Genomic DNA, 12244 nt, shown 5'->3' on the forward strand with positions numbered 1-12244 from the left:
TACCAACACATGTATTTAAAAAAAGATTGAAAGAATTCTTAATCGTGAAAGCTTTTTACAGGATAGATTTGTTTCTCGAAAATATTTCAACCGAGTAAGAAATATGTTTATTAACATCTTTTATTTTGTACTAGATTTTTGTATTTGAATTTGTAAATTTATTGGTATTGTAATTAATTAATTAATGTTATTTACTTAATCGTAAAGGTTCTTTTATTTGACTGTTTTTATGCATGTAAGCATTATAGAAATAAAGGGATTTATTTATTTATTTATCCAATGATAGAGGATTAAGATGGATTAGGAATTGATATAGACATGAAATAAAAGATATTATATTGAAAATACGTTGTATATAATGTGCTACACCTTTTCCCTACTGTACAATATCCTAAACGTAGCATAAAGAAATTCTAAACTTCGTGCGTCAATTTTCAGGATCCAGAAATACACGTTATAAATTTTAAAAGAGTTAAATACAGTGCTTTCACGAAAATTTCTAAAATTTTAGTCTGAATATTCAAATAAAAGCATATTTTCGTGAAAACCCCGTATAAAACAATACAATTTCTTTGATACATCTGGAAACGCTATTCAATTCAATTATTATTATATCATCTTTATACTTGTTTCTTACTTTTTTTTAATGTAAATACAAGCGCCTAAATCTAAACTCCAATTTAAGAGTGTAATATAACAATGACGACAATCATTTTAGCCGTAATTTAGTGTTATCGTTATCGAAATGTGTTTTATTTACAATAATATCTTACAATCTTACATACTCCAAGTGTAACACGACTATAGTTACATGTGGAGATCGGGAAAGAGCAAACGTATCCGCGATCCCTTGTTTCAAATAAAGCAATAGTACCAAAGCACATTGGTCTTAATAGTATCAACATCCATCCGTCTGTTCCCTAGAAAAATATTTACTATTTTATCTTAATCGTTAGATATGTATCCATTTGTTTCATTATTTCTTTTTTTATATATTTTTTGTGTCATTTATTCACGTTTGTGAATTAGTTTATTAAACCAGTTCACGATATTTATTGGACCACACCACAGTCTCATGTACTAAATTTGTGTTGTAATAATTAATATTAGAAGTAGTACTGGGCGATTAAAGAATTTCAATTAAGTATATAATTAACAGTTAGATATTTACGATACTAGCTGGACGGCTCATGCTAAGCTAAATAAGCAATGTTTTGATTTTTTATAATATAATTGGCCAATATGTATCTATAATGAATTTATTAATTCAATTTATATATTTCTTCAAATTTTTTATTAAATTTATTTATTCTAGAATACATCTTGGCCAAAAAGAATTTAATTTAAGTGGCACTAAGAAGGGTAACATCTGATTACTAGTTCTTAAATAGTAGGGTAATGTAAAATGTATAAAGGTAAACGTCATTAGAACTTCATTGGTGGCGCAAACTTCACACTCAAGTGTTAATAACAGGGGTTCTAAATCCATTTGAAAGTACCAACAGCTATAATTTTTTTTGTGTCTAACTACAATATTTGATCCCTCATTCACCGTACCTGATCAAATTATACTGATAAGTGGCTGCGCAAACGGTCTTACAGCCGTATGGAAGAAACGTGTATCTCCAATATATTTTTTTAGATTCGTAAACGAGATAAGGTGAACTGAAAAGTATTTACAAAAAACCCGTAGTAACTATACATTTTTTTTACTTATTTGAGCTATATTTCCATTCGACTAGGCCATCTGCTTTGGATGAGTTAAAAAGAAATGTTTTTTAATATACGATTAGCTTAATGAGTTACTTTAATGATAAAGTAAAATAAATGTTTAGATGTTATTGTTTTCGTTGTTGTATAATTTCTTTTTTACACATCCGGCTTTTTCTATGGAAAAATCCTCTCGGTCAGTATTTCTAAATTCTACGGTCGTAAGAAAAATTTGGCTAAGCCAGTACCCGCGATCTGGCGTAGAGTGAATCGCGATCAGTCTAGTATAAGATTCTGATGATATCTCGATAAGGCCAAATGCGGTTGAGTTCTAGCTCTGCGCTAGCTAATAAAACTAAAAACGAAGAACTATGGCGCAGAGGTGGCTACATGTGGACGAGGTTGTGTTTAGAGCCACTTGTTCCTCAATCCACTTAGTCTCCGCCCCCACATTAGGTTATATCATACGATTGTTCCTTGAAGGTGCTGTGGATCTGTCGTACCGGATGTAGACGGTAACGCCGTCTGTTGTGACACCGGTGGTTCACCGAACTGCGCGTTCGGTAAATTGATTCCCAATAAACTTTGATTTAACGTCCCACTTGAACTTGGGAGTCCACTTTGCGCTAAGCTTAAAGTGCTTCCCGTTCCTGCTGCACTCGAAGGTGGAGGATTTATTATCAAAGCTGTATTTGACGATATAATTGGAGGACTACACTCTTCTGGAGGGGTCACTTCCAAACCGATACTTCCATTTAATGCTATTTTAATGGGATTACTCGCATAGTTTGACGAAAAATGGGATAAACCCACATCCTCTAAACTACTCTTCCTTCTAGTCGTTCCTATGCATGTTAAACCCTGTCTTAATGAGTTTGATCTCCGCAAAAGGATGTCATCAATTACTCTGAGTGAATTCGATCTTCCTCTTTGATACCCCGCCACTGTTGGGCTATCTGGTAAGGATAAAGAGTTGGATTTTGTGGTTACTAAAGGCGGAGCTCGCGGAGATGGAAAACCTGATAGTCCTAATCCGGAACCTCTTCTGCTCCCTGCCTGCGAAGCTGTTGCCATTTGATTCACGAGCATCTGAGAGCAAAAGCTGATATTTGATTTTCTTCTACTGTTGTGACGCTCAAATGTTTTCTGTGCCGAAAATGGACTTGGACGCACCAAATATCTACACAATATATAATATTTATATTGCAACATTTCTAATTTATGTCATTAATGTTTTAATTATAATAACTTACATAATGTCACCTTCTTCCAATTTTAAGTCACAGCTGGGGTTAATAATCACATATGAAAGGCTGTTCCTTTTCTCGCTAACATCGTTGTAATCGATTACGGGCAAATTGAGGCTGTCCATGCGTGAACGGACCAGGTTGGCAATTTCAGCACGCTCTATTTGCTGCTTGTGGTTGTCTTTCGCTTCCTCTACCATGTTTATCGAGTACTGTAATACGTTTTAAATACACATGGGAAAATCTATAAGGTTTGTTGAAATAGCACGATGCACGTGCCGTGCATCCCATGCGATTACTTTGCTGTGAAGCGATTTATTTGTGAAAGGAATCGTTAACATGTCAGAAATCAGTTAATGATTTAGTTTTGAAGAGTAGACAGTAAAAAGGTTAGAAATGAAAATTAGTAGATTTATTTTCTGTCAACTCTCGTTACTTTACTTACGTGATACACGAAAATTGGAAATTAAGATTTTTCAAATTCTATAAATGGCACTATACATTAAATTTAAACAAAATTAAACAATGTTCTTAGAAAATTTATATATAATTCTTATAATAAACATTTAAAGCGATGTTGCTGTGGTGTTTATTAAGCATTAATTCTACTCAAACGTTGATCAAACTTTTTTTTCTTATTTATTGCCAATTTGATAACAAAAAAAGACGAATAATCAACATCGATCGAAACATGACGTGTCAAAATTGATATTTTCTAAAATGCCCCATTAATTCGAGAACTCTGTGTTTGCTGGTGCCATGTCATCAAGGAAAAGAGTAATCGAAACTTACCACTGAATTTCTTTTATCGGTACATCCTAGACATGTTGTACCCTCTTTCGGTCGATACGTAACACCTACGCGGTCTTGTCCAAAATGTTCCTCCTCAAGCTAGCATGAAGAAGAAGCCGCTTAACTATCTCCGTGCACTACCAGCTTATTTCTTAACATTACATAACACAAAATGGAGGATACAAAAACCAAACCAAAAAAAAAAAGAAATGGATGGAAATGGAAAAAATATTTTTACATAATGCATCACACTGTTATTATGAGTATTTATTAAAAATTAGTAACAATTTTTATTATCCACAGTGTTACAAGGAACATCACGCTACAACAATTTGGTGAGGTGTAATAAATAATTTATAAAAAAGACTTGTGCAGATGAAAAAACACGCTACATAGGGGTCGAAGGGAAAACGGGGTGCTACAGTCATGCAATATACCATGACACAAAGGCGTGGTCATCACCATCGTGCGTGTGCTTCATCGTTCCTCCGAGAGGTGTGTTCGAGAAAGTCGAAATGCTGAAAACGACTGCAATGCCTGCGTACACGTGTTCGACATTAACCGATTATTGTTATTATGTACATCCCAACAGCAATGTACACATCGCACGAATAATAAACGATTTAATCCGCGATTGGATTTGCAGAAAAAGCTCGGTTTAGGCGGAATTCATTCATATTTTCAGACCCGTGAAGTTAATGCAAGCCAATAAATGCACTAACAATGAAACATGTGTCAAACGTTAATGATTCCTAAATTACAGAATACCCTAATTACGAATTATATCACTTTTTCAACGTTGTATGCAAACAAAGTTTAGATTAACAAATAATATTGGTATATATCCGAAATTATTGATTTTGACACATTTTTTATTGATGATAAGTTGTTTACAACATCAATCGAAAGTAACAGCAATCGATGATAAATTATTCAAAGACGTATAGAAGTTGAGACTTTTTGACCTTTCGGAAAAATTTCGGCTTCGTCCGAAACTATCGATTTATTTGGTAACTCAATTTGAGTAAATTACTCAACTTGATAATATAATTTATAAATTAATTAATAATTTATTGTTTTTTTTATAGAATTTTATGTGGTAATTGATCTTTTGCGATTCAACACTGTGTCAAAACGCGTTGTTTATTCCCATTGTCCCAATAGATTTCGCGATTTTTACAAATATTAAGGTTACTTTTATAACACTTAATATTGAATCCTGGAATGCATGCCCCGGGCTTATCAAGCCCACGGTGTTTTAAAAATAGTTACTGATAGACACTGTACGTGTCGATGATAAGAAGTTTGAAAAATCATTTACTCATTGAGCTGAAGAATGTTTTAGTGGTGAAAGTTTAGAATCGGAATACGGAAACAGTGAAAAAATAGTGAGTGAAGAATATTCAGATGGTGAGTCACGCGAAATATGTACTTTAGATGAAGACGAAAACGCAACTACATTCCACAAATGAATTGGTTGCTCCAAATGGAGTGTCATGGCAAATTACACCACCACCTCAATCTGAAATACGTTGGTATAACATTATAAGATGTGTTCCAGGTCCTATATCTAAAATATTTTGTTCCCTTCGAGATGCTTTTGAATATTTTATGACAAAAGGCATTTTGAATGAGATACTTCGTTTTACAAATTTCAAATGAGATTTCATTATCAAAAATGTATACCAGCTTACACGTACCAGCTTGGTCAGAATGCATAGAGATCTTCCTAGTCCATATTTGACCATTAAAATATGTAGGTTTCTTATCGCATTTTCTTTTTGTGCCTCTTCTCTTCTTTTTCCTCAGCCTGTATTCATCCACCTCTTAACCATATTCCTGTACCTCTTCTAGTTTCTCGTGATCTCCAAAAGGTTATTCTTTGTGTTCATTTTTCTGTTTTCTCTTAGCACATGGCCGATCCATTGCCATTTAAGCCTTGCTACTCAACTCATAACATCTGTGTTCTTCTGTCAATGTCACTTTTTCAAATCTTGTCTCTCAGAGTGACTTCCAGCATTGCTCGTTCCATCGCTCTTTGGGTTACACTATGTTATTCAGAAGATTCCTTGTCAAGGCTATAGTTTCAAGTCAGCTATCATACACCTTACGTTTTTGGCTTCTCGATATTTCTTTGTTTTCAGTATAAAATTGAGATTTTTAAATGCTGCCCATGATGGTAATGTAACTGTAGCATGCTGTGCACACGACATGTACAAAACAAAAAGAACGTTACTATATAAAATTATTATCATTCAAATAATCAGTCGATTCTATCAGTCCTTAGAATGAAGTTCATATTATTATTTATTAAAATATTAATTTATCTTGTTATATTGTGGACACATATACCTCCACAGTAACATGGCTCGAAATAGACTTAGTTGAGCTTTATGCATTTTTGAGTTTGGTGCTGCAAGCCGTTGTTGAAAGAAATTGGGATGTGCCAATAAGGGAATTTTTCTCGTGAAAAAACAATCCTTTGTATAAAGCTGGTATGGCAGATAGAAGATTTGAATGTAAAACAAAATTACTGCGCTTTAGCGACAAAAGAACAGGAGATGAAAGACTCAAAGAAGACGATTTCTAATATTTGGAATTTATGTTTCCACCAGTGCAGAGTTGGCATAACAGCGAATGCAAATGTTACTATTGATGAACAATTAAATCCATATCGAGGAAGTTGAAAATGCAAGTAGTACCTATATGCCCAGGAAACCCGCTAAATACGAGAAGAGATTTGTTAGATGTGCGAGTCGGCATCGGGTTTTACTATTGACGTTTTAGTGTATGTTGGACGACATCTAAGTGAAGGGGTTTACAAAAATTTAGGATTCCAAGTTGTTAAGTCACTAGTTCGTACAATATTTCCTTCTGGGCTAAATCTGACAGTGGATAATTAGCATGCATCACTTTTAACTTGAAATGAAGTAAAATAAGGCGAAAGTTGTTTATGGTTAGTTATGTACCCAAAAAATAAATAACAATTTTATTGCGTCTAAAGCTAAACCCGATGATAGTGAAGTATTTTACTATAAAAAATAAAGGACGTTGTTGAGGTTATGGATTAGAAAATACTCTTGTAAAAGGGAGACAAGGCGATGGTCCATGGCACTTGTCTATGATATGATTCATATTGCTGTTCACAATGTTTATGTAGTATTTATGAAGCAGCATCCGCATTATTACAATGATGTAAGTCATGGCAGAACGATCCTTTAAAGGCTAGCGGAGGCATTAGTTGTGCCACACATGGAAAGAAGAGCAGGTAATAATGTACCACAAAGAGAATAGTCCAAAAGCAAAAACGCAAAAAGTGTAACATGTGTCCCTCGAACAAAGACCGAAAAATTGCTGTAACGTTGTAAAATGATATATGTATTAATTATACTATCTATCTATACTATAAAATGCATGTATCTACCGTTCTGTAAACTTTACCAGCAATGAAATATTTTTCAAAGTTTTTGTAACTTTTTATATTATTTGTGACAAATTGAGGTACAAATGTGTTAAATATACACTTAAATATACACTGTATGTAAATTTAGAATAGTAAAATTAGTTCGTCAACACAGTTAGAGCACCCGTTTATTGATTAAAGGGGATTGTTGTTGTTAAAATACGAACGGGCCGTCGAGGCCCGAGCTGTGTAGATCCTAGAACAGTTGTTAGCTCAACGATAGTGTGTTAGTATACCTGAAACATTTTAAAATGTGAGCCATTTAATTCAACTTGTGGTATTCAATTAGCGTTCTATCTATATCTACAATATTTTCTTCTAGAACAACTATTTTGTATTAGCTATTTATTGACATATTATACAAATAAGTATAAATAGAAGTGAAAATACGAGATTGTAACGAAGATGATTGTAAAGAAATCGAAAATCGCATTGATTCTGATTGTGAGGACGAATTGAACTTGGCAAGTAACAATAACCTCGTGAAAATATTTGGGAAAGGATCTGCCATGTTTTTCCAAACTTATTGAATGTTGTGTGAGTGGAGCCAGTTACAAGTGTGACAATAAAAGCGGATGTTAAAAACTTGAATATAATATATTTTGCATTTTGAACCGTATAATATTCATTACAATCTCAAATTTTTCGATACCAAACTTTATCGATTCCTTCCCAGAACTGTTGCCATATATCAAATGTGAATAAAAGTCATTTTGATGACATCTATGGCTGAGATGTCGGTGTCTCTAGAAAATTTATGTTTTATCGATTCAATATACTGGTTGTACTTTATTTAACTATCGTATTAAAGATTCTTTCTTCTAATTCTTTCTCCTTCAGTTTCTTTCCCCATCCATCTCTATCCACAGCTGCTCTCTTCCAGTTCCTGACGCCGTCTTGGTATCCCTTTTTGGGTGTTCCCGCTGGTCTATTTCAGATTCGAGTACTCTTTCAAGCATTCTCGTCCCCTCCATTCGGACCACGTCATAAGGTCACCAGACCAACGGAGTCTGTATTTTGACGAAAATGGATATAGGAACCTCTTTATACATTTCGTAGAATTGTACCTGGATCTCCATTCCCTGTCTTCTTGCTTTGAACTAAATATACTTCTTAGGATTTTCCTTTCTAAAGTTAAAGCTATAATTAAAGATGTCAGTAGTGAATAACTTATGCCAACAATCAACAGTTGTGTGAGTATTCTCAGCGTTTCCTATGACACCAGGATGTTGAGTTACAATATTGTGAGATCTTCGCCCAACTTAACTTTTTATTTTTTCCGAAAAGAAATGGCATCTTTTTCAGTTTTTGAATCATCTTCATGTTTTTTAAAGTCATCTTGAGAATCAGTGTCATTTTTCTTTTCCAAATTCGCGTTCCGTAGGGGTCTTCCTTATCATCAAAGGTGACAATCATCAGAATTATCATTGAGGGTTAAATCATGAGGTAAAGAAAGTAGACTAATAGGAGGAATAGCCTTACACTTCCTAGGAGTGAAGGAGGAAACAAAACCATTCTAGTTGTGCCTGTCATAAATTGCGCCGGACGAATGATTAAATAGTGTTTGATGTAGATCACGTTGTCAGTATTCGACATTTTCAGTTACTTGATTACAGGAGTACTATGCTAGATTTGTAATAAAATAGTAAAATAGATGACAGCAAATTTTCGCCTAAAACTTTAGTAGGATATTTTCGAAGACTCAATCGTTTTGGCCAGAATCGTATTCATCTTGAAACTTTTCGCCATCTGTTTCCGTTTCTGAATCGCCATCCCGTTTTTCAAAGTCATTCTGTAAATCAGTATCACTCTTCTGTTCCAAATTCTCGTTGCCTAAGAAGTCTTCCTTGTCATAATCAATAAAAACTGTTATATCGTCAAGGTATTTTAGCGAACTGTCCTCTTTTTATACCATTCCGTACCAACACCAAAATCATACTTTCGTGCGACGTCGCGACGGCACATTAATACTAATTAAGTTTCGAAAATAGTCTCGACAACGCTGTTAAAAAGTAATAGGCGCGAGGTCTGGACAAGAACACTTAATTGTCTCTCTTAATTGAAAAAGTACATATTTGAACACGATGTGCCTGGTAGACCAAAAAATCGGGTGTTTTTAGAAAATATCAAACAATTTTACATTGAAAGTCACTGAAAAAATAATCGATCTTAGTGATATCAAAAAACGCGCGAGCCAACTGGGTAAGCGCACATAACATTAAATCATCAGGTAAATACCGTAGACTAATAGGAGCCTCAGACTCCTACGCTTTCTGGAAGTGGAACCATTCTAGCTGTGCCTGTCGGGCCAATTGCTCCCGCGGGGGGGTTAATTGAAATATGACTTTGGCGTTAGTGCTTTAAGTGTAATCAAAATGAAATGTTCATAAACGAAACGTTTTGCTACATGTTACCCCACAACACTAAACTTGAAAAAATCTATTCGACAACACCGATTTAGCCGTTAATGCTCTTCATTAAGTAGAGTAAGTTACTGAAAGTTAGATATAACTTCTAATTGGGGATTCCTTATTGAAGGAATTAAGAAACACTAACCGACCAGTAATGATCGTTTACATTTCATTGTTAGTGGTTTTAGTGGCCTTCCAACTTCATGGACCTATTAACTTTTGGTTACAGTTGAGCCAGATTTCTTTTACTCACCGATGTCAACGACTGCACACGCACACAGCTTGACCAGGCCGAAGAGCACCCGCTCATACTCACATGTGACGAATCGGACAACGAAGTGTCCTGTGTCCTATAAATTCCTATTGGAATTTCACACGTTGTCGAACAAAGTTTTTGATAAAGACGACCATAAGTCCTTATCCACATATCTTCTTTAGTTATTTTCATCTAGAAAAATATATCGAATAATTTTTTATTATAATAGTGTTATTATTAATTTTATAATTAAATTTTATTATTAAATTTTTTCTAATTAATAAGTTGTTAATATATTTCTATACTCATTGTGTGGAATCGGTATAGAAATTTAATCTTGCTAATTCCAATTAGGGACGTCGACGGTTGACGAAGTTAAACCGAGGACGTATAAACATTTACTTGGTTTGAATTTGTAAAGCAAAACCCCTATAAACAAAGTTCACACCGCAGGCTATTTGAAATTGCCTTCTAGTTTACTTACGGAAGTTAGGAATCCGGATCCAGGGGCTTGGTCAATTCCCAGCAGTAAACGGACAAAAGTGATCACGTAGTCTTTAACAAAAGCCTGGTAAAGCAACGTATCCAACATGCTAGCACTAAATACACTCCCAGCCGCAAATGGCAAACGGAACATGTAAGAGATGTGGGAACCTCTTTCTTTTTCCCTCTAAAAATAAAACAAAATAACAATAAGACCCTTAAAATTTAAATGAATAATGTTATTATAAAAATTTAATATCAAGGGCGTTAATTGACGTTATTGTAAGCTCGAGATTAAACTTTTCCTCAAAGTTTCTTAACGACTTAGGAAGTGTTTTTGGACAATTAAGAAGTTTAACTACAAGAAAATTCGCGTTAATGCACCCTGAAGCTCTCTAATGCGGCTTCACAAATGAATGCTAACTAGATGCTTGATTATATACAAACTGTAAAGTTATGAGGTTTAATATTTAAACATCCTTTTTAAATCTTACCTTTTCCATCTTAGATAAATGTAATGCATATTTATCGTGTGCCCTAAACTGCATAAATCTCATATTCGACGATTGAGACAGCTCGGTTATGCTCTTTATGCTGGGAAAGAATCTGCAAAATAACGTAATAAATTTCAAAATACTTTCCAATTAAGTTATAAGACATGAAAATCTATTTGCGTAGAAACGTGATGTATTTACTTAAACATGGTCTGCACGGCAACTATGGTATTGCAATCAGACAACGAATCCTCCTCGGCAGAGTTTGACAGCTCCTTATTTACGACCACGACATTCTCAGCTAGGGTGATACCGGCGCGAAGGAGATCGTCCAAACTGCAATTTAAAATTATTTATGACCTTTCAGGTACTCCAGAGACTTCTACATCTTATCCGACACATTTCATGATAACACGTAGTTCGAGTTTCTTAAAATATATGGATGTTATGACGTTTTACGTCTTCTTGAATTGTAATATAACAGAAAAGGTTTTTAAGGGAATTATTCATAACGCATGGATATTATCTTAAACGGGCCTTTACCGCAGTGCGACTTATTTCCAATTCTAAGCTGTGTGTATAGGGTTTAAATAATTCACGTTGTCTGGTTCAAAGCGGAGCAATCCGGTATTGGCCCATTTACATCGGTCCTTTAAAGGGTTAATAAAAAATTCTGTTGGGTTTATATGCGAGAATGATCGCTTTAATCTACCCCTTTAATCATGTTGTGTCTGAGTAAATTTCATTAAAATAAATTATATACTAATTGTATTCTCATCTTTTATGACTCACCAATCTATAGATCCCAGCATCCAATACACCAGTGGAAAATAAGATATTGAATCCAAAAAAGCAATATCCGGTCGCCTTTCCAATAATAGAATAATAGGATTGAGAGATGTCTTCGATTGAAAGTGTGCCCTCAAGGGTATAATAAAGTTGTAGATTCCGTTCGAGGCGTAATCCGCCGCAAGGATGATAGTTTTGTTCTGCCACTGGTAATCTCTCGCATTCCTGTAGCTACAGTGTTCGCAAACTTGAGCTAACTGAAGGCAACAGAGCGGTTTCTTCTCCTTTAGCAAGTAACACAATGTTGAGCTGACCCCGATGTACGGAGAAACTGGTGGAAATCCTTTAACGATGCTGAACAAAAACAAGGATTAAATAAAAACTTGGTCGAATGTTATAACAAGATTAAAAAGTTCCTTAAAAATGTATAACAGTTAATAGGTTGGGCGAAATGGTTTAAATGTAATTATCAAGTGTAAGGATGTATATCAATCACTGAATTTCGTGGTAAATAAAGAAACTCTGGGTTGATTATAATTGATTCGAAAGAATGTATTCACAAATATAGATAGCTAGAATGATTATTGAAGTTTTAAAAG

At 34.4% G+C, this 12244-nt stretch overlaps 1 protein-coding gene across 19 annotated transcripts in view; it reads right to left on the minus strand.

Annotated features, from left to right (window-relative positions):
- Nucleotides 1–319: 319 nt before the first annotated feature.
- LOC111413140 (slowpoke 2) overlaps nt 320–12244 on the minus strand; it is a 393515-nt gene continuing 381590 nt past the window's right edge. For 14 of the 19 annotated variants that reach the window (XM_071197454.1, XM_071197440.1, XM_071197447.1 and 11 more), the window contains 8 exons: nt 11649–11999; nt 11058–11192; nt 10857–10968; nt 10364–10549; nt 9940–10071; nt 3750–3848; nt 2964–3169; nt 320–2890 (listed from right to left, as the gene is read on the minus strand). In XM_071197454.1, coding sequence (XP_071053555.1) covers nt 2173–2890; nt 2964–3169; nt 3750–3848; nt 9940–10071; nt 10364–10549; nt 10857–10968; nt 11058–11192; nt 11649–11999 — 1939 coding nt within the window. In that variant the 3' untranslated portion in view covers nt 320–2172. Of the gene's footprint in view, nt 2891–2963; nt 3170–3749; nt 3849–9876; nt 10072–10363; nt 10550–10856; nt 10969–11057; nt 11193–11648; nt 12000–12244 lie in introns of all 19 variants that reach the window. The other 5 variants (XM_071197444.1, XM_071197469.1, XM_071197455.1 and 2 more) reach the window with 3 other exon arrangements.

This window comes from Onthophagus taurus, chromosome 1 (assembly GCF_036711975.1).
Source record: "Onthophagus taurus isolate NC chromosome 1, IU_Otau_3.0, whole genome shotgun sequence".
Lineage (NCBI taxonomy): Eukaryota > Metazoa > Arthropoda > Insecta > Coleoptera > Scarabaeidae > Onthophagus > Onthophagus taurus.